Source organism: Passer domesticus, chromosome 8 (genome assembly GCF_036417665.1).
Source record: "Passer domesticus isolate bPasDom1 chromosome 8, bPasDom1.hap1, whole genome shotgun sequence".
NCBI classification, from domain to species: domain Eukaryota; kingdom Metazoa; phylum Chordata; class Aves; order Passeriformes; family Passeridae; genus Passer; species Passer domesticus.
The window spans coordinates 43,234,455-43,257,445 of record NC_087481.1 but is presented as its reverse complement, the minus strand read 5'-3'; the positions used below and the strand labels follow the sequence as shown (position 1 = coordinate 43,257,445).

General features: G+C 38.5%; 1 protein-coding gene and 1 long non-coding RNA gene across 13 annotated transcripts in view; one reads left to right on the top strand and one right to left on the bottom strand.

The window, feature by feature from the left end:
* LOC135306633 (uncharacterized) overlaps positions 1–18,241 on the top strand; it is a 41,529-nt gene extending 23,288 nt beyond the window's left edge. For 2 of the 5 annotated variants that reach the window (XR_010367433.1, XR_010367435.1), the window contains one exon: positions 4,188–12,562. This is a non-coding gene — a long non-coding RNA (uncharacterized LOC135306633). Of the gene's footprint in view, positions 1–160; positions 299–4,187; positions 12,564–17,385 lie in introns of those variants that run through there. The other 3 variants (XR_010367436.1, XR_010367434.1, XR_010367437.1) reach the window with 3 other exon arrangements.
* CPEB3 (cytoplasmic polyadenylation element binding protein 3) overlaps positions 1–22,984 on the bottom strand; it is an 82,799-nt gene extending 59,815 nt beyond the window's left edge. For 4 of the 8 annotated variants that reach the window (XM_064430905.1, XM_064430907.1, XM_064430909.1 and 1 more), the window contains exons 1-2: positions 15,169–15,309; positions 13,915–14,825 (exon numbers count right to left, since the gene is read on the bottom strand). In XM_064430905.1, the coding sequence (XP_064286975.1) occupies positions 13,915–14,825; positions 15,169–15,247 (990 nt within the window). In that variant the 5' untranslated portion in view covers positions 15,248–15,309. Of the gene's footprint in view, positions 1–13,914; positions 14,826–15,053; positions 15,310–22,436; positions 22,568–22,831 lie in introns of those variants that run through there. The other 4 variants (XM_064430906.1, XM_064430908.1, XM_064430912.1 and 1 more) reach the window with 3 other exon arrangements.
* Positions 22,985–22,991: the final 7 nt, after the last annotated feature.

Below are 22,991 nucleotides of genomic sequence, written 5' to 3'. Positions count from 1 at the left end.
TCACAGGGGCAATGCAATCCACTTGCGTTTTCGGGGAAGTTTAAAAAAAGTATTTCAAAATATAGGAAATCTGAGGAATACGGTCACATGGTAAAGTAAAATTATCACTGTACAAAAGAATTTAAAAAATTGTAAATAGCAAGTGTTACTTCCTTTGCAGCTTGGTGCTGGGATGCTGCCAACAACATGACTGACAACACAGATACACAGAGAACTAGAACAACCAGAAATTTCAGTAATTTTTCCTTATATTGAATAAAAAATGAAAGAAACCAAAACAAATAAGAAGACATAACATGTAGGTAGGAACAGTAGGGTGAATTTGTCTATGCCCATAATGAGGTATAACTACTGACACCAAGTCTTAATGGAATTTTATTTGAATTCCGCTTTCTTTTTTACCTTTCCAGTTAATTTTGGGTAGCAGTAAACTAAGGTGGCTTTGTTGTGTTCCTTTAGTGGAACAAATTGGGGAATGTTTTCTTATGTTATTGTTGCTCTTGGAATGTGCACAGAACACATCAAGTTCTTAATATTTGTCGTGTCTTGAGATTACCAACTGCAGCACATTTTATTTTCATAGGTGTTCAGAAGTTCACTGGGCAAAAGGTGAATTTTTTAAAACCAATTTAGAAGGCTTCTAAGAAAAATAAGGAAGACTAATACACATATAAAACAATCTCTAACTGTATAAAGATTATAGAAACATTTCCTATGTAATTTGAAAAGTACTATTTCAAAAGTCTAGTTAGTATTTAGTCACCTTGTCTGTGTTATATAAACTTTTGTAGCTAACATGTAAGAACTCGGACTGAATCCAAAAGCCTTGAAAACTTGACCTACTCAAACAATTTTTCCATGAAGGAAGGTAAAGCTGTATTCAAAATTTAACAGCTTATAAATTCTGAGTTCTAAAACCTTTTAGTGAAATGTTTGTAATTTTTATTTTCAGATTAACTAAAAAGCACAGAAATATGAAGAGATACAATCACAATCAGCATTATATAAAATTACAAACACTAATATAATTATATTATTTGGTTCAAATGTCCCTTTACTTTGCAGTTGAGATTTCCTTTTTGCACACCCTTAATGTACATGTTCAAAATATACAGAAGAAAGTTCAGTCCTTATAGCTATAAAACTTAGCATCACACTCACTAAACCTGACTATCCTGTCAAGTTCCTGAACATTCAATATTTGCTTGCAAACTGGGGGAAGAAAGTAATTCAATTTACACTGCATTCTCCTGAAAACAGCTGATAGTTCTTCTTCCAATACACATTTTTATAATATGCCAAGCATACTATTTACATGATCATTAGTGTTATTTCTTCATTCAATGGCAGTCAAGCACCAAGAGTCAAATGCTCCAATGGGGAACACCATCTTTTACCTTGCCTCCATCTTTGCAAAGAGAAATATGATCATATAATACAACTAATATTTCAAGCATCATCTTTGAAAACAATTGAACAACATATTTAAAAAATGCAAACAAAAACTCCAGAACAACAAACAAAAAAAAATCAGAATAATCATCAAAACATCTATTCTTTTTACAGCCATTACACTACTGTAGGGAATGATCTGCAGACAGTACAACTGACTGAGCACTCAGTGACAGGATTTATGTTTAGTCATATTTTGTTCAATGTGATCCTTTAGATAAAAATCTGCTCATCAGTCCTGCTGCTGAATGCATCTCAAAAAGCTGATGTATCCACTTTCTATTATAGTGACTGATTCCAGTCACAAACAGTTCTAACACTTGTAAAATATAGGATTAAAGTAGTTACACCCAAGATGACCATCAATTCACAAAAACAAGCAAGTGGGAAAAAAAAAGATGTCAGCAGTAGAATTTACAAGCCCATTCATTATACCCTTGAGCTATTAAAATGACATAATTTAACTGGTTCATTGGCCTGCTGTGAAAAGTTCAGCACTGATAAGTTACCTTTGGGCTTCCACCTCTCTGTTCAGTAGAATGTTGCCTGTGTCCCACAGCAAGGAAAAAGTAACATTGACCTAAGAACTCCTTGCCAGACAAATCAGCACAAGTGCAAAGCTCAAATCACAAAATGAAAGCACTGCAGAGATATGAAGGAGAAGGGAGTACTGGGGATGCTAGAGCTGAATAATGCCACTTTGCAGGCTGGACCACAGAATGTAAAAGACTGCAGAGACATGTTGTATAAAAAAGCTGTTATCTCAAAGATTTACAGTCTGTCTGTGGTATGATAGCATAACGAGACAAAATGGGAGGTAGAAAAGAACACAAGTAACCACTGTCAAACAGATCTCTAAGCACCATTGCCCAGTAGCTCCATTTCCTATGGCCACCAAGCAAAGGAGACTCAAGGATTTCTCTGAAACGGTGGTTTTGTCTACAGTTACTGATCATCAGTGACAAGGAATATATTGGTAAGAGGGAAAAAAGTGTGTCACTGAAATGTTTAAGCCTGATGACAAATAAAATATTGTCTCTCACCCTAAATCATTGTGCTTTTAAGAACAATGTGACTAACATAACATCTAAGTGGCACATTCCATGTCACACTCCTGTTCCGCTTCTGTTGTGCTCAGGAAATAGTGCCTCCTGACAAAAATCTTGTAGGTGTCAGAACTCCAGTAGCTATTTCAACAAAAGAGAGATTCCACATTTCATCTGCTCTCACAGGACAAGATCCTCACCCGCAGGTCTGGAGAACTGCCCTTAGAGGGGACATGTTTCATTTCAGAAGAGGAAATGGTCCAGTGGGGATGGTTGTTCCTAAGGCCAGGGGGGAACTGGGGCTGTTCACCAGTATTTACTCATAGGCCTAAGGCAGGCCAGAAACACTGGCAATGAAAAACAGCTCCTAGGGAAGACAAGGAGGTGATGTCACTTTGCGTCCAGCAGGATTTAAAGAAAAAATTTATTTTTTCTTTAAAAAATATTAGTTGCAATATACTTTTAATTACTAATTACTTAACAATTACTCACGTGAATTACCCAAGTCCTAACTTTATACTATTATATAGCATGATTAATATGCATGATAAATTGTGGCACAAAACACCCCACTCTATCTCCTACTTCTAAGGGAATTGAGAATGGTCAGGTAGCAACTCCTGTCCATCCTGGGACTTTATCAAGGACATAATCAATCACAGAATCCCAAACTGCCTCAGACACACTCATTTAAAGGAAACAAAACAACAGGCAATCTCAAACTGTGCACCTACTTCTAAACATGAGTTGAAGACTCCTGTATAGCCAGTGACATACCAGGCAAGCCTCTTCCTGAAGTGTCATTATGTTAGAAACTCTAATTTAAAAATATTTGCTATTATGTATTGATCATCACCAAAATTACCAAAGGCTCCATATATGCAACTGAACAGGAAACAGCAGAGAGTAGCAATCCAAAGACCACTTGTAACATCAAGTTCCACTTAGAGGAAGGAAGGACAGAAGCAAAGCAAAAAAATCCCAGTCCAAAATTATATTTTAATTCGAAGTAACTCTTCAGATCAATTATATGCAAGCAATTCCATTTCAGATTAAATTTTATAAACAAAGGAATTTTTCCTGTGGCAAGTACTGAATCATCCCACATATGAAAAAGAAGTTCAATTTAATAACCAATTTAGAATTAATTTATTAAATATATTACCTTCATATGATAATATATTAAAATAGTAACTGAATCACACTATGCATACTTCCATCTTTTATTGCCTAAGGGGCTTAAAGGCATAGAGGATATGAGGAAAAGAATAACTAACTATATCATGTATGAAATGCCTGAACACTTACATTGAAATTCTTTAAAATAACCAGAATAAAAAATTCTTCCCCTTAGATAAGAAGAGGCCATGAGCAGTTGTGTTGTCAGATAGGTGTTATGCATTCAAATTACAGCTGCACATTTCAATTTAATTAAAATAATTCAGAAATCACTTACAAGACACAAGTACAAGTGTGAACAGCCAATTAACCAAAAGGAAACCTTCTTTTTGCAGAAATTGAAAACCATACTCATATGAGCAGGAAAAGCACTTTCCTTTTACATCATAAGATCTAAATTGATCAGCACATGGCAAATTTAGTCAAGATTGCTCCAGACAGGATAAATGTCTTGAGATAAAAGCCTACCTGATTTGCAACAGAATTCTCCTTTTTTTTTTTTTTGCACAGGGTAATAAAAACTGACAGGCACCTTAAGAAAATGTTGCTACAAGGAAAGAACGAGGATGTTCAGCCACTTACATATATTCAGGGAAACTGTAAGAAGGTCAGCATGAATGGACAACAAATGTCTAGAAAAAGTCTAGCAAGACTGAGAGAAAAAATTAAAAACACCAGAAGTCAGGAGAAAATAATGTAGCCTCTATAACTGCTCTTCACATTCATAGAGGAAATCAGGTAAACAGAGAAGACAGATAAATAGTAAGAGAAAGCAATGTCACCGATCCAACTCAGTAACTGATGAGGAGCGTGGCAACATCGTAGTCAGAAGGAGCCAGAGTAAGGCTGTCAGTGGAACCACTAAAGCCAGTCCAAGTAACAGTGTCAGTATCTTGTACATCTGACCCGCAAAATAAAAATGAAACAACTGCAATAACTGAAGCAGGATATGAAACTATACAGGACAAACATTGTTTCTAGCTTTTATGACTGAAATTCAAGGATGTCATCGCTTAGGAAGCACAGTGCAGAAATAATGTGGCATTATGCATTATTGACACAATACCCTGGACAAGATGATTCCTGCTTCTTGAAAGACTAGGATATGGCTGATCTAACAGGGACTTCCACAGACAGCATTTCACATGCTGCTACGGGCAAAGCGACCATACAAATGGAGACAAAAAAGTAACCAGTGCAATTGAGGTAAGAAAGAAAATGGCAAAACGGGAAAGAACTGCTAGTGCTCAATTGAATCTGCTAAAGAAGTGTGAATAATGGAGTTTCTTAAGGGCAAATCTTGAGACCAGTTTAGTTGAGATCACTTGAGATACTTGAAATGAGTAATGTCGGTTATTAAAGTAGAAACATAATATTTACAAGACATCATCAACCCAGAAGAGATAAGCTCATCATACAAAAAGAACTGAAGAACTAGCAAAGCAGACTGATATTTAATAGCACTACAAGGTCATGACCTCAAGAACTCAATTCTCATCATAAAGTAGGACCTCAATCAGTAAGAGTGACACAGAAAATAGAAATACAGGAGTTTTTTCAGTTGATTTCTCGACAATTATAAACCACAAATATAAATATTATGTGTGAAAAGGTAAACAAAATTGTAGGTTGTATGAAAAACTATGCATTTCATATGGTTGCCTTTTGCATCTATGCATGCCTGTTTTAATAAAAAAGTTCTTTCCATTGTGTTTGTCCTTTTAAATTAATTCTCCTTGCTTTACGTGTCCAGTGGAGCCAAGGACTGAGCTATATTTTAAGACATCCACCAGCTCAAGTTTATATTTGAAAAAAGCTACTGTGCAAGCAAATTAATTTGCAAGAAAACTTTCCAGTTCCTATACAAAAAAATGAAGCCTTTAAAAAAAACCTTTAAAATTTACTACAATCCATTTTCAAGTAGTTTTGGATAGCATACACAACAGCAGGTACTTCTCCCTTGCCTAGCAAGAAAAAAAAAGTTATACAAGTAATCTACCACTTTTTAAAACCATATCAGAAGAGTGTGTTTCTGTTTGGACAAGGGAGGTGAGACTGTCTGCAGAAACTTGCATCAAAACATCACCTGTAAAATCTCCTGACAATTATGGCTGATTTTTTTACTCAGAAGTCACAGGTCCAGCTTCACTTTTAGCAGCCAAAAACAGAAGGAGCCACCCACCTGAAGACCCTCACCACCAATGTTTCATCAGTCCAAACTTTTCAAGATTTCATTTGCAAAAATTCTCATCCACAGAAAGTGCATGGGTATATTGTCATGTGGCATTGCCATATTTGAAAATGCCACAGCTCCCCTTCCATTCTGTACTATCAAAGTCCTACTTCTTCTTGTTCCTGACTTTTGTTTCCTCTACTCTCTTGTTCTTTCTTAGTCTTCCTGCTACACAGTCAGCTGCTACTTCAGGCTTTGTGAGTTTTAAGAAAAACCCTTTCAGTTACTGTCAGAGGTCTCACTGTTCTCAATTTTTTTTTTCAATTGTCACAGGAAGAAACAATATGGTCCTGGAGAGAACACATGAGCAAGAGAATTCTTTAGTGAGGTGAAATAATTAGGTCAGACTGTTGTGGGCATCATGATTTAAAACTAGAAGTTATCTTTATAAGTAGTTTAACAAAATTTCAAACGCACAAAGTGTGCTATAAACATTTTACACACTTGGTTATTACACACCTTAACACTTGCTAAGCACATCAATAGATGACATTAGATTTGCTTATAAGCCATCTGTTAGCATGCTAACAATCAGTTAATACATTAATAATTTGTTAATCCTTTACAAATGTTAAGGTCATGCAGTAAATGGGAGTAACACTAGCCACCTCCATGTTAATTCATTAATGCTTTTAACTCGTCTCTTTCACAAAGCAAGCTACTTCAGCAGAATGAAGCAGCAACTTTCAACAAGGAATTAGGAAAATTTCATTTAATCCAAAACAATATTTAACCACTCGAGTGTTTTAAAACAAAATATTTGCTCTGTTTCTTTCAGCAATTTCAAGAAGAAGCTACAATTCCAAAGACTTTCTTTAGGAAATGAGTCTTGCAAAAAGAGCCTTACTCAGAGAATAAAACCCAGAGAGCTTTGATGGGTGAATTTCTTTGTTGTCTGACATTTCCCATTAAACGATCAGCTTTAAGTTGCCTACAGTGCTGCCAAAAATAACTTTTTAGGATGAATCTTTTTAAGCTGAGCACCTTCACAATAATTCACATTAGAAAGGTGAATTTCACCAGAACATCCATTTATGACTATGACATAAAACAAAATCATATATAAAAAGTCCATGACAAAGCCATAATGAATGCTTTTTCCAGTTATGTTAGAAGTGGTTGTTTGTCCATCTGTGTGAAAATCCATCCCAAGTCATATATTTTGAAGTTCAGTTTGGTCATGGGGAAAGAAAATCAGTTCTGCATTTTCAGACTAAGTTATCACTTGGTTAAAATGTCTAGATTTCTAGAATTCAGAACTTCTAGCCAGCATTCTCCTTGAATTTGATTAAATGTACTTTTAAAACCCTGAATGCTATTAATTTTGCACAGGACTAAGTGAACACAACTACAGGGATTTATTGGGCCTTTCTCTGTAACCTGAAGCAAATTGACACAGAAAGTGGAAGAGGGTAGGCCAACTCAAATGAGAAGCCTCAAGGAAAAACAGAATCAAAATTCAGGAACAGGAAGAAATAGATGTTTGAAAGCAGCTGAACAGTTCAAGGGTGGATAAAACAAAGAAAATGGGCCATGCCCACTGTAACCTATTGACAGTGCTCTTCACACATATCTTTCATTAACTTTGTTAAACCAAGAACAAAGAACTATAGAGTTGATCAAAAGCTTCTTAACTTTGGTGATGAATCATGTGAAATTTATAATTCTAACATGCAACAGAATCTGTGGTTTTGCTTAAGTAGTTTATTTAGACTCCAGGAATTTAAAAGAAAACTGTTTCAAATTCTTGCAAATTTTGCAAAGCCATCCAGAAAAAAAAAAATTAGGAAGAGCAGGAGTAATTCTCCAGAATCTTGAAGATGTACAGAGAACAACATACACAGTAAGTCAGTATCAAAGAAATTAAATATTTTGCTTCTTTTCCCTGATGAAAAATTCTTAATTCCTGAGTAATTGCTATGTAGCATAAACTGAAAGTTTTCACAGGAACCAATTTGTTGTCTTCACTTTTTCATGCCTAACTTGAGATTCACACAAACAGCAAACTTAAGAGACTGCAGTGGATGTTCTGTTTTCAAAGACCTATATTCTAAATATTTCAGAAAAATCCTACAATTTTTCAGTCTTCTCAGATTGAGCATTGAGAAGAAAATGAATTTCCCAAACTCTGAGCCTCTTATTTACCTCTGTAGAATGGACTTCACATCATCCCTTCTAACACTGTTGTGCCAAAGCAGATCAGTACCTATCCTGATTGGCACAGTGCTTCTCTCCTATAAGATCTTAGAAAAATTGACAACTCTATCTCTGGAATGAGCTTGAGAAACATGCAATAAAGGGACAAAGCCACTTTTCCACAAGGAGGAAAAGGAAGACATCAATTAATTGTGATTTACAAATCTACTCATAGCTTGTAGGAAAAGACAGAATCATATAACTGAAACTTAAGGAAATTAAAACGTTGACCAAATCTGAACAAATGCAAGGAAAGTTTCTGTGACCTTTCACAACTTGCATTTTTAAAAGTCTAAAATTTACACATAATAATAAAATGATTACACAAATGAAGATCTAATTCTATATACAGAAATTTTACATTCTTCTAACTACTGAGACAACTGCTTTGTACCAGCATGTGCAGCATTCTAACAACTGCTTAAAAGCAATGCTTTTGTGAAACATGGTAAAAATAGATTAAAAAAAATGAAACAGAACATGGCAGTGCTACCCTAAATTTAGGTACAGAACATATAAGATATCGCATTAGCCTAAAAACTGTGAAGTCTAGAATAGAAGCAGAATTCAGATGTGTACTGTTTAAGGTAAGACCACTTTCAAACTTTAAACTAAACAGTGCTATATTTTAGCTTCCCCTTAGTATAGGTCTGCTAGAAATTACTCTTGAATGACCTTCATGAAAGGAGAGCTATTTTACCAACTGCTAACAAATAGAAATATTCATCATTCTTTCAGCAAACTCTTTTTTTTTTTCCTTGAAGAACCACCACAACCTGAAAACACTACTTTTCCAGGTCCCTCCTCCTCTTACATGCCATTCACAAAAGCAGTCGAGGCAAATAGATGAAAACTGGGAGAGACGATCCAAGAAGGGAAATAGCAAAATGAACTCCATGCTCTTCCCCTTCCCTTCTACGGTTCCTCCCAAAGACAGATAAATCCTCTACCAAAGTTTTAAGTTTCATATTAATACCTTTAATGTTTTTAAGGAAGTCCAGTCTATGTACAGAGTTGATCACAACATCAGCTGCCTACCAAACTCAGACCTTTGCTCTTCCTTCGCTAACTCTGACAGATTAACTATGATCGATTACTTAAAATCAAAACTCTGACCAATAAGCAATTAGTGCTCAGTTATCATACTTTGAATATAAAACAGCTGTGTGCTTTTTTCTTGTGCTATTCCTATGTTTTAGTGAATTTGAACATGCAGACATTTACAATTCAATCAAATTCAAAATCTAACAAGAAATTGTAAAATACTTCAAAACTACTTTGATAGAACATCATGTGTCACTTGTATCTGTTACAGTGGAAAACTGCTGAAATACCACAATATGTGCTCCCACATTTAAGTATTCATAATCCAGCTACACTTAGTAGCTGGTTCTAGTTAGTAGTACCAACAGAAGCGTGTAAGAAATCGGGGGGAAGCAGACCTAGGTACTTTCCTCCTTTTTTTTTTCTTGCTGCCCATAAAGTTGCAGGCTGCCAGTGCTTGTGCATCATCACACAAGAAAAATTAAGACTGAACTACATGTTAAGAAATAGTTTTTAAGGTAACAGTAACACCACTAAGTGTGGTTGCCTACTAAACTACCAAGAAGCTAGAGCCCGGAATGACAACTTTAGACTAAAGAAATATACTGTTTTAAAAATTAATCTTTAAATAGACTTATTACACAGTTGCATACAACTATTTCTGACTGAAAAAAACCCTCTAGATTTAAAAAAGGTTTTTAAAATTAGTCACTAGAGTGTATTAGCCAGTAAAACTCCTTTACTCATAAACACACAACTTCAATTGTTACACTCATGAATGTTCCAATACTTGAACTCTACCTTCATACATATATACACATTTATATTTAAACACAAACTCATTGCATGTTAGAATTGGCATTTTGTTTAAATATTAAATATTGAAGTTATAAAATTATAAGCTAAATTTAGGAATTTTGTATCTGGTCCAGATTAATTCCAATTGAAAACAATGAAGAAAAAAACACCACACCAAAACACTTCCCCAAAAATCCCTTCTCAGTCTCGCTTCAAAAGATAGCATGTTAGAACTATCTTTATATACAATAAACACCACCTTTTTTATTTCTGCTAGAGAAATATTTATCAGTAAAGCTGCCAAGAATGGTTTGATGCATGCCAGAATCTTCAGAGCACAAACTGCATTGCATTTTATGTTTCTAAAGAACATTACTTGGAAAACAGCAAAACTCAGCACAGTTTCTGGAAAATTGTTACAGTGTTGCTATAATTAAAAATCCACAAGGTAGACATAATTAGAATTCTGGTCTGCAAACATTTAATTCCTTCTCTATCTTCCCTGCAAAGAATTTCTTATCCTTGCCTCCAAGGGTCTATTTCAGGCACTATCAATCCTCCTAACCCCACAAGCTGTGTCCCAACATCTTCACACGGCCAAAAGCCAAATAAATACACCATTTACCTGAAACATGTGAAGGGAAAGAGAAGCTCAGAAGCAGGAGATGACAACAGTTCTGTACAAGCCCCACCACTCAGTTGGAAAATGGAACTGAGCCACTGCTGGGAGAACGGCGTCCCGGGGACAATCAGTGAATGCCAGCCTCAAATGCCAGAGCTGAGGATCACCTAACATAACAGCACAACAGGACTGCTTGCCACATGACAGTCAGAGACCCTGCACCTGAACCACTCAGAAGCCAAAAAATATTCAGAAGAACAAACTGGCCATGTTTTTGCATTTCCTCTCTGGCCTAGTTCCACACCTGTTCCCATGATCTCATCTCCAGCTCTTACTTGCTACATTACATTTCATTCCAGACTGATCACTTCTCTTTTTCCTTTCAACTATCAGCTTTGTATCTCCATTTCTTAAATATATACAGTGCAATTGATTTTTTCCAGTAAGTGTATGAATGTAATCTCCCTCAAAGCATTTTTAGTGGCCTTTCCACACCAATCACAAGGCAAACACCAGCAGAGTTCCTACCAAGTTGTAATTTAAATCTCCTGATATGTTTGCAGCACAGCTCCTTGGGACAGACACCAACTGTTTTTGACATACAAGATGCACTAAAGAATTACTCAAATTAAGGGATGAAAAAATGTAGTATATTGCTTTATATACATGTTTTAAGAGAAATATTTTAAAATTGAACATTTTTTCCTACAGCAAGATACATCAATAGCTGAGTATCAACTACTTTCAAATATTATACTCAGAACACAAATCTCAGTTACAGATCTTTTCTGATCAAAATTCATGATCACTGCAAAGACCTGAACTACAAAACAGCTCTCCCTGATGTTATTTCAAACAGTGAACATATTAACAGTTTTCTTCTTTCTTAGAAAGCCTAATAATCCCAACATAAAATAACAGGTTAACACAAAGAACTTGCTAATGTTCATAAGTGTGTTGCTAGGAAGTTTACTGGAAGGTATTTCTAAAGTTGCTCAAAACCACACAGTTATGGAGGGTGGCAGATGTAAACGGATAAACCTGCCAGAACTACTTGATAGTGCTGACAAGCAGAACTTACTGTGTCAACATATTGCCCAATTTAGGGGTGGGGGGAAGAAGAAAAAAGACAACCAGAACCTTGGCAGCAAATATTAATCTCTTAGACTAATTTGAATTTCATCTTTATCAGTGCCACTAAACAGTTGTCTCCTACCAATGGTTTCAAGATGTCTTTGGCATTTTGTAAAGTATAGCAGTAATCAACAGTAACCCAGATAATTTTTAATAAGCAAAATTCAGCAGCTTGTATTTTAAAAAAGAGAAGCCTAATAGGAAAAAAAAATACAAGTGTTCTGAGTCTTTGAAATCAGACTGTTATACCAGCTGGTGCTGAGAATAGCCTACGCATTTGCTGCATGAAAATACCAGGTTAAATCCACAGAGAAGAAAACAAGTTTCCAATTTACATATTGGCTAATACTTCAGGTTTTTTTAAACCTTAATTTCAAAATCAAAAGAACTTTTCTTTAAAAGCAGTTAGCTATATTTTTCCTTGTGATGAGTAAATATCTGCCAGTTTAATTTGTGACAATTTACACTCACAATAATAAAGTTCTGTATTCATTAAAGATGTATCTCACTAACCAAACCACAGAAATAAGACCATTTACTGTTGTTTTCACTACTAATTGAAATATACCAAGATTTGTAATGTCTTACATGTAGACAATTCAGAACACTTGTAAATTGAAACATATTTCCCATGCCTAAAAAATGACTGGGAGCTATTAGCTTTTATGGTGCTGTGCTCTGTGCAACATAGTATTTACAGCATGCAAATTGTGTCTAAAGTGTAATCTTCCTCCAGCCTTCAGTGCTCCAGAGACATTAACCAGCAGCTCACCAGAAGCCACTCCACCTTCATTTAGGGCAGCCAATAAAAAAATTGCAACTCTCCCTTTAAAGAGAATGAAGCAGCAAAATGAAATTTCAGGGCTGACTATAAGATGTCCTCTTTGAATAGGACTGGAAAGTGCATATATTTTACTTCCACAGTCTCCTAAAATAATGAGGGTGGGGATGCATTTGTTTGATTTCTTTTTTCACTCTGTTTCGAAAACTAAGTGTCAATCTAAATGCTATTCTTACCAAACTGCTAAGTTAAAGATGTTTGAGAAGTCATACTTTCTTGAGAAAACAACTACCTAAAGAGCATGCATATATGCTTGATTTAACTGTATTTCAAAGCAGAAAATTTTGACCTGACTGACACCAAAAGAGCTAACCTAGAAAAGGTCTGAGATTCATTTCACCTAGTATAGATATAACTGCAAGTGCAAGCTCTGCTTTTTTTCAACTTAAAATGGATTTCACACCATGACAGGTTTCATTCTGCATTAAAATTGCAAATCTTCCATTTGGCCCAGTTTCAGCTGCAATTGATCTGCTTTGTCGTCATAGATTTTAAAAAAACAGTGAAGGGCACTGCAGCTTTAAATATTTCAGAGCTATGTAGCTAGTAAATAGACTCCATTGCAATATGGCTCTGAAGGTCGTGTCCTATTGTCTCTTTTCTCTGCAAATATTCTGAGCAGCATAAAATGGTTTATTTTATACAATACTTTCCTGCCATTTCTAAATCCTGTCAATTGTATTAGGCATTTCCTTACTGGAAAGGACAGATACGCCACTCTTTCCATACACACCCACGCTGCTTCGAGATGTATTCAAAACGTCCACTGTGAATATAACAGCAGGGTGTACGTATTAAATGTACACAGCTTTTCATATGGATGCCTTATGTGAGCAGACTCCCTGTTAAATCCCACCACAACATAAGGACAATTAGTTATTGCAATGGTGATAAAATAATTCACTGAATTTCAGGTCAAGAAGCAGCTTTGGTTAAAATTAACAGCCCAGTTAGAAAACTGAACCAGCAATTTAAACATGTCAGCTTTCTCACATATGGGAGAATAGGAAAAAAAATTCTAACACAGCACCAAGGGAACGTAGTCTGCCGAACCTGTTTTTCATGAAGGCTACTACCTTTCAGATGCTAAAAAAAGATCAAAAAACAGCAACAAAAAAAAAACACATACACCACATTTAACAATAAGTTACAAGAAAAATAAGATTTTAAACCTTAAGCTAGAATTGTAAATCTTTGTGTATGCACTCCCTAGGTTCAACCCCACTTCCTTCACGTAAGGTGACTATTTGGTGAAAACATGAGTTATAGAGATATCACCCAGACAGAGCAGTAACATGAAACATAGCCTTACAAAAAATAGAAATTTGTGATAGCTGTCATCATGCAGAAGGTGCGTGTAGTCATTTACCTGAAAAGGCAACAGATTGTTGCCATTGTCCGTCCTGAACGCGTTGTCTTCCATCCAGGATTTGGGGGTTAAGGGTGCAGCCCGTGGGAACTTCGGAGGGGCAATGACATTGCTGGAGAAGGGTTTTTTAAGGGGTGAAATGGGATTGAGGGGGGAGGGCACGCCGACTCCCACTCCCACGCCAACCCCCACTCCAACTGCCCTTCGAGGGTCCCTACCAGCCTGTAGCCCACCCCAAGGGTTGGAAGGTGTACTCCAAGCCGCATTTTGATGGTTATTCCAGCTGGAGGAGGAAGAAGAAGAGGCAGAGGAGGAAGACGGTTTGCTGGTCATGATGGGCTGATGGCTGTAAGCAGCATTTCTCTGGGCGAAAGGTGCCTGGTTAGGACTCACAGGTGACCTCCGCTGCTGCTGCTGCTGCTGAGCTTGCTGCTGCTGCTGCTGATGTTGGTGGTGCTGAGTCTGAGCTAGGCCAATCTGAGGTGAGAAAGTGCCACCAAATACAGGGTTGACATGGTGTGGAAAATTCTGGAAAAGCATTGTCCCATTGACTGGAGTAATCCCTTGGAAAAAGCTATCATCCACCGTGTTTGTGGTCCCTGTAGACCAGGTGCTGCCAAACGAGGGAGACAAGGAGGTGCCGGCTGCAGGTTCTTGTTGAGGCTGGTGAAAGCTCAAGCCAGGCAAAATGGGAGACTCCATCTGCATCTTCTCCTTGCTATTTTGGGAAGGAGCCGATGTGCCGATACTAGTCACTGAACTGTTGTCTTCTGGTTTGGGTGTTTCCGACGAGATGGGTGTAGAGGGGGCTTCTGCTGAGTTTGGATCTTGCTGCTGCTGCTGCTGCCGCTGCTGCTGGGGCTGGGCTTTGCTTTTGTCCATCAGTAAATCATCCTGCATGGTTTGCGCAGCTGAAACAGTAGGGGAAAAAACCACAAAGACAGATTATTAACATTGTCATTCATACCGCAAGCCAGTCTGTTTTAATCATTTGCCAGCCAAAAATCTCGTCCTATTGCTAGTACTATGCTACAGCATATTGCAAGGCAAACCCGTAATCTTCCCCCTCCCCCATTTAGGAATATGTAACCTTTGATCGTGCTAGATTGCCCTTAAAATATTTTTTTAAGATGCTTCACCCTTTTTGATGCCTTGTTTCCCTTCAGTCTAAATGAGAGATGTGCTTATAGGGCAGAGATATACAGCAATTTCGCCACGTCTCTTTTCTCTTACACCGGAACTCAGAGCTCTCACCCTGCAATGAGAAACTGATTCTGGTTCCTGTTTTTCCAAGCACCCTCCTCCTCCACCTCCTCCCCCTGGTTATTTGCATACGTCAATAAATACTGCTGCGTCCTTCAGCAAGGTTAAAAAGACACCAGTCTTCGCTCTTCTCCACCCCCTTTTCTATTAGGGGACCTTTAAAGGAGCCGGGTACCGATTTTCCTTAATTAACAAGCGAGCTTGCAGTGACTGAGGTTTATCAGAGGCACAGCGCGCAGGGACGCGGGCGCTACGGGAGCGGCTCCTGGCTGCACAATCGCTTCCTGCCCGCGCCGGCTCCGGGCAGCCGGGCGATGGCACGGCCGGCAAGGGGGGCCGGGGGCGGAGACACTTCGTACAAAGCCGCCGATGGGTGTCAGATTTGCCTTCGGTGACCTTACGATCTCTCCGCGTAAAACGCTATTTTACATCAAAGCGGTCCTTTACTTGAAGGTATAGCTAGCTACCCGCTCTATTTTTATACGTACCCGCTCTATTTATACACGTACATATGAAATCGTCGGTGATTTCTCCACTAGAAAACCGTAAGGTCAAAATCAGCAGACGGGGGAGGTATTATTAGACTATGATCTTTCTAATGCTTTCAAATGAAATATAAAACCAGGGAAAATCGAAATAGTTACAATATAGACATGCTGCATGTTGAAAATCACATTTATATACACAAGACAAAGACTAGCGATGCAAATTATTTGCTAAATCAATACAGAAGTTTAAACTGCAGAATGGAAACGTATGTAAAATGGATGAGACTTATATCTGCTAGAAAAGGTGTTCCATATGAAACAGGACAGATCATATAATTTTATCATGATTTTGAGACCCAATGGTAATAATACAATACAGACATCAATGAACAGCCACTGCATGAAATCACAACAGGAGCGAGCCTCCAGATTTTGCAGGCTTTTAGACAACTGAAGAGATAATTCTAAATCTCAAAAGTATTTTTAACGAGCCCCAAATCACTTACTTTAATTAACTATGCTAAAGATGGCCATCACATCACCTAAATGCATTGCTATTACTCAATAGCAAAAATCATATGACATTTCCATGCCTAAGACTGCATTTTTTTAGGATTGTTTTTGTAATGTAACAATGTAAAGCCAAATCTATTAACTGTTTAAGAAAGGTGGCAAAGCATGAAACTGTCCTTTCTGACTTCAAATGGTCCAGGTCTCTCTTACATTTTTTGCTCTTTCCTTTAAATATCTTCTGAGGCATGCACACACATTTTAGTTAAAATGAATTCCAGGAGAGGTTTCTGGTATCTGGTAAGTTACTGCTTATGCTCGCCCTGATTTACCAGTTCAATATGTAAAGCAAGAAGCAAGGCTGCCTGAGCAGACCATGCTGTGAGACAACATTAAGCTCCTAAGGACGGGGTAAACCACTGCATCTGTTCCAGGCAGCACTGCTGCTGCTGCTGGGAGTGCAGCAAACCTTGCAAGGCATTTTAAAGCAATACTGCAGTAAACCACAATATACCAAGCTCTGTCTGTGTAACTTTCCATTAGCTTCACTTCTACCCACATCACTATTACTCCTAAGGCTACATAAAACTGATGACTCCACATCAGAGGGAGAAAAGGATTATGTGTATCCCTCTCCCCTGGGTCTGACCTATCAGTATAAAAATACATTTAGAGAGAAAAACATAGCAGCTGAAATGTTAAAATTCTGTCGTCAATAAAGTTATATTTAAATTAGTTAGTCACCAGGTTATCTATAGTGGCTAGTACAGCAGTTGCTTCAAACATGTACCTTGACTTAGCTAGCTGGTTTTGAACTTTATCCTAAGGACTGTGATTCATATTCCCTTCCATCTTGCTTCTTAAAGGCAAAAATCACTGCACCATTTAACCCTCTTGTCAAGGTCAAGACCTTCCTATAATGAATGAAGCCAGTCCAAATGAAAAAATACTGGTTAATAAATGACTTTGAAAGACAGGCCAGCCAGTGTCTAATGTGGGACTAGTATGCAGTGCTCTTGATTATTTGGTGTAAGTATTTGTACAAATTTACAATCCACTACAGGAAATCTATATCCCCATAGCAATACCAGATCCAGTTGCATGCAGAAACCCACACAGCCAACACAGAAATGTTTAAGGAACAGTTACCTTTGGATTTTCTGTATTTAAAGATCAACAAAAGGACAGTATATTTATTTTCTTCTTTCAGGTTTGGTATATGTCAAATAGTCGACCAGCCTGGCAAGAGCACTTTGACAACTGGAAGCTTTCGGCGCATGCTCTCCCAAGGAATCATGGGGTTTGAAGTCTTACCGATACACAGCATTTCACTGCTGCTTCCGAAAGGAAGAGAGCTCGAAAGGGAAAAAAATATGTGCACACTCCCTCTTCCCAGGGAAAACTGCTGCAATCTGAATCATCAGCTCTGAGGGAATATCTGTCAGACTGAGCTGGAAGTGACTAACTAAATAGGAGCTTTTAAATAGTTTGATTTAGAAGCCCAGATGAAATAGCCATCTATTTACAACAACTGCTAGACAAAGAAATAGTTCCAGTATTTCCACAGTTCCCTTGCAAACTCCTAGCATAAGAAATTAATTATAAGCTCATACCAGCTATAAAGTTTACAGCTATTACAAAGGAAATCGTGCCACGTTGCTTAGCTGAAGAATATATTAAATAATCATGTGTCATAACAATTTCTAAATATATTCTGAAACTCAAACACAAATAGGTCAAGTATGAAAATTTAAAAATAAATCAAAATCAGTACATAGGTGAAAAGTTGTACTATTTGAATAGTTTCCAATTTTCAAGTTACAACTTTTTTTTATTACTGAGTTGTTACTACACTGAAAATTCCACCAAAAAAAAAAGAAAAAAAAAAAGCTGAAAAGCTGCTCAGAAGAAAATCAAGGTGTGAATGTTATTTAACATGTACATGGTGATGCCACACTTTACCTCCCTCCCTTTCACTACCCACCATTTCCATATCTCCAGCCTCCACATCAATACACAGCCTGACAGGAGTTCCTCTCATAAGACACTAATACAGTGGTCATTAATGTAGGTCGGGTAAAATTTTCAGAATTTCATTCACTGGCACTTGGTGCTCTGTTTTGCACTAGTCCATGAATTATTCTGCATAATTATTCTGGGTAATTCATAATACTACTAATTCACACCAAATAGTAATGCTCATAAGGAAATACATCGTTGAAATCAGAAGTGTGAAAACAACAGTGTTTAATAAAAGTGCAGACTGATTTTCCAAGGATGAAATATGCATAGCTTTGTGCATGAAAGAGAGATGACTAAAGCTGAGAAAGATAAATTAGGGCAGTTGAAAGTGAGTTGTTCCAACACTTACATCTCTGCTTTCTGCACTCTGTTTATGTTGGACTGTATGGTCTGCCTGCCCTAAATCAACTCTGTAATTAAGAGTTTCTCAACACTTGCTCTAACCTGTTTGTGCTGCTCTGAATCATTAAAGGCAGCAAAACTGTTTTCTTACAGCAATAGTAAAATACTTAATTTTATGAACTATCCGCCTCTCACAGGGCTGGCTTCAGGCATTCTGTGCCCCTATTTACTTGTAGGTTACTGCTTTTCAGATGATTTGAGGATTCACATGCAAGGGACTGCACTGTTTCTGTCAGTTCTTCCCAGGAGACAGTTTCACTTGATAGATCAATCATTAGGATAAGGAAAAGCACTCCAGAACCAAAGGAAATCAAGATATAAAGACAGTTTTTGATCAAATAGCCACTAGAACAAAACAATTTTTTTTTGTTTCTAGCAACCAACTCCCTCATAACTGGAAGTTAAAAGATAGTAACGACAGCTGAATCAGAACACAAGAGCTTAATGCAATCTGGTATATGAATTACTTGACCTGGGCCAGTTCCAAAGAAACAAATGTAAGAAAGGCCCAAAATAAGCCAAGCTAATTCAATTAACATTGTATAAGGTGTATTTTTACTTTAAGCAATTCATTATGAAGCAATTTAAGCCTCTTTAAGCCTCCTGTGACTAACAAACCATGCTAGTCTTTTTGACAGAAAGCGACTATTCCAACTAGCTTGAAGGTTAAAATGAAGTGTTACAGTACTGAAAAAAACCCAAGTTTTATTGTAGAAACATGTTTTTTGACTTAGATTAGTTTCACTTTTGACTAATTGAGGGCTACTTATCTTTTACCAAATAGAACCAAGCAGATGAAAAATGCTTAACTGATCTTGCAATTCAATTATACACGTTGCTATCATAGCAGTTAATATTTAGATTTGCCAAAATAGAATATTCCTATATTGCCAGATTAGTTAGCTTTGTTGTAAACAGTGAACAATTTCCACAGTTTTAATACTGCCACATAAGAAGAACCATATTAAGGTACAGCTCCTTCTGTATTTGTCCTCTTTTCCAGGCCTCACTGAAACAGTATATACATATATACATATATATTTATGTATATATATATACATATATATTTAATCTACCTCCATGTCATTCTTTCAGCAGTTGCTTGTCAACTTCTTTATTAAGCTTAAATCTGTATAAATTTTTTTTATCAAACCATTTCTTATGTGTAAAAGTTGATATTTTGTAGCAAATCAAATAGCCAATTTTAGGGCTCCATTTTAAGCCCTAAATAGCTTATATTTGGTGATTTTCATTATGTTCTGCACTTGCCTTCAACTGCGCAGTTTTACTTAATTTACTTAAAATGGCTGCTACCTCCAGTCAGTGTCTGGGAGCTGAGCCCTGGCAAAGCTCCAGGAAGAGCAGCCACTCTCCCTCACTCTGCACTGGCCAAACAGAGCCTGCTCCCAGGAGAGTTCTCTCGGCTCAAATGCAGCCACTCACTGCCAGGTGCAGGTAAGAGATGACAGAGTGAGGCAGAGTGCAGCGGACATCAGAGAAATGGAAGGAAGAAACAAAGAAGGATCTATTAAGGGATGATATAGGAAGCAATAGTTTAAAAATGAAAACAAAATGCAAGAGGCAATCTGAGATTTATAGTGGAAATTGCCAATGCAAAGAAGGAAGCAAAAAGAACAAAAAGCGGAAAGAAAATTAAGAGAAAAGGGGGATGAGGGAGAGTGAAGGAGGAGATTGTAGGGAGAATAAAGCAAGCATTTGAACAGAGCAGCTGCAAATCCAGTCTTGTTTAAGGAGAATAGAAAAGGATAAAATTACAATTCTTGCTCTGTCTAGGAGTAAGGATGTGATTTTTGACAAATTTAAAACCAGTTGGTTATCTACGTATTTTAGGATCATACTTTGATTCTGGAAAGAGCAGAAAAAGAACATACACCCTAAGCTGTCCAACTGTTTCCACAAATCAGTTTTTGGATTTCAGAATCTTTAAGCTATCTATGGGATGTCAAGGGGTCTGCCATTATAGAATGCTTTGGGTGGTAAGGGACCTTTAAAGCTCCTGTAGTCCAACCTCCCTACAACAAGGGATGTCTTCAACCAGATCAGGTTGCTTAACCTGACCTTAAACGTTTCCAGGGAGAAGGGATCCACCCTCCCTCTGGACAAACTGTGCCAGTGCTTTACCACCCTCGCAGGAAAGGATGTGTTCCTTATGGTCAATCTAAATCTACCGTCTTTTAGTTTGACACCACTAAAGCTTGTCCAATTATGCTTTTATGTATCCTATTACATTTTTATTTCTCATGTTTGGAAAAAAATTAAATTTAAAAAAAAGTCCAAACCTACCGAGTGTTCACTATTTGACCTCATATTCACGTCCATTCCAGTCTTGTCATACCTTCCTCCTTCCTTTGCCAGTGGTAGAGCAAATTAGCCACCTTTGCTACAGATAGTTCTGTAGCCTCAAATGGTAGGTAGCCAAGTGATCCTGGGTTCTAGTTCCATTTCTCCAGGTAAATATTCTTTACAGTTATTATTAGCCACTATGACCTTTATCATAAATGGCCGACAACCAGCATATCCTTTCAACACCAAAACAAAAATACAGAAACTGCACAAACCACATTCTCCTAGAAATAAAAGCAGCTTCCCTCTTTCCATTTGTAACACTTGAGAATAAACATAAAAAACCTAAGCTAGGCTAGCGTAGCTGCTCAATGCTCTGGCCAACAGGCAACGAGCTTAGTCCAGACCAGGAATAGGAACCAGAAACTCTTGATATCCAATAGTGTTCTTACATGCCACAGACAGCTGTAACTGGGACAGTGTGTGTTAGGATCTCTTCCAGGAGGTCATGCCTATGTGGTTTACTCAGGCCACTGTGCATCCAACACTCTTCAGCCGTGGTAGCAACACTGAATTTTATGGGCCCAAGAATAAGAACAAAATAAATTTTCTGGGAGAGGGTGTCAATGCCTTCTTCCTACGTGTTTCTATACCTCCTGTAAGGAACATTTACATCTCTGTAAATAATTCAGCATTCCTCTTTATGATATTTGTAGCAGTTAAAAAATAAACAACACCCTCACTATTATGCACATAATACTGCTTACAAGTCCAAGTCCAGGTGTTTCACACCCATTTCGACAACACTTTTCTCTCCCCAAGGACTCTCAAAACCAGACTGATTTGTCCCTAGCTAAGGCAGCACAGTCAAAGAATCTGGTATATTCCCTAAACTTGCCTTCCTATGCCACCTGATGTCTGTTGTCACATACATGCAAAAGCTTGATCTCAGCCAAGAACAGCTCTAGGTTGATGCAGCAGCACAGCTGCACGCTGGCTTGGCCCTGTAAATTGCAGCCTTGAACAGCAACTGCAGTGTAATTGACACAAGGTACAGGAACTAGTTTCATATAGCAAATAAGCACTATTCTTTAAAAATATAACCTGAAGAGAAAAATACAAGTTGATTTTTACTAACTAATCTTTCCAAGAATCTGTCAAGTCACAACAGCCTCTGAAAAACAGGCTATTGCCTTTGGTTCAGGAGCATGACACGAAGGCAGGAGACAAACACCCATGGTGGAGATAATTGGAAAGGCAACTTCTTTCCAGATACTATCCACCTCTTTGCTCTATAAAGGCTCTTCAGCTTCTAAATTTCCAGTTTTTCCGACTGTGATGCTCTAAGCTGACTTCTGAACACACAACAAATTCTAAAAGCACCTTAGAAGGGTGTTTTGTTTTTTTTCCCATTTGGAAGCACACCAACAAAAGAGAGCTTTGCCATTACCACCGGCCGTGCCATGCCTCACCCCGCTTGCACAGAAATGCCGATGGTCACCCGGCCTCCATCGAGCACCAAGTGCCACTTACAAGGGCGCTCGTCCTTGTCATCGACACCACCACCACTGGAACGGATTAATGTCCCTTCCGCCGTTCCAGCCGCCGCCCTGCTGGGCGCCGGCTCGGGGCTGGCCCCGGCCGGGTCCCTCCGCGCTGAGGGCACGTCAGGGCCCGGCGGCCGGGCAGGGGCGGGGGCGCCTGCACCTGCTCGGGAACGGGAGATGCCCCTGCCCGAGGGGGCCCTGCGGGAGCGGGGAGGGGGCAGAGCAGGCGGCCCAGCCTCTCCCTCCTCCCTTCCCTTCCCTCCCTCCCTCCACCGTGAGCGGTCCCGGCCGGCGGCGGGGGGCGGCAGGAGGGGCGGCAGCCGCCGGACGCGGACCTTCCCCCCGCAGACCCCGCTCGGCCACCCCGCCGCGCTCCCGTACCTGCCCCGCGCGCGGAGCCGGGCAGCGACTGCGCGACGGCGGCGGCGAGGAGAGACATGGGCAGGGCAGGGGGAGCGCCCCGCCGGACCTTTAAACCCGCGCCGGCGGCGGGACTACAGCTCCCAGCGGCGGCAGGACTGCGGCGGAATCGCAGCAGGAC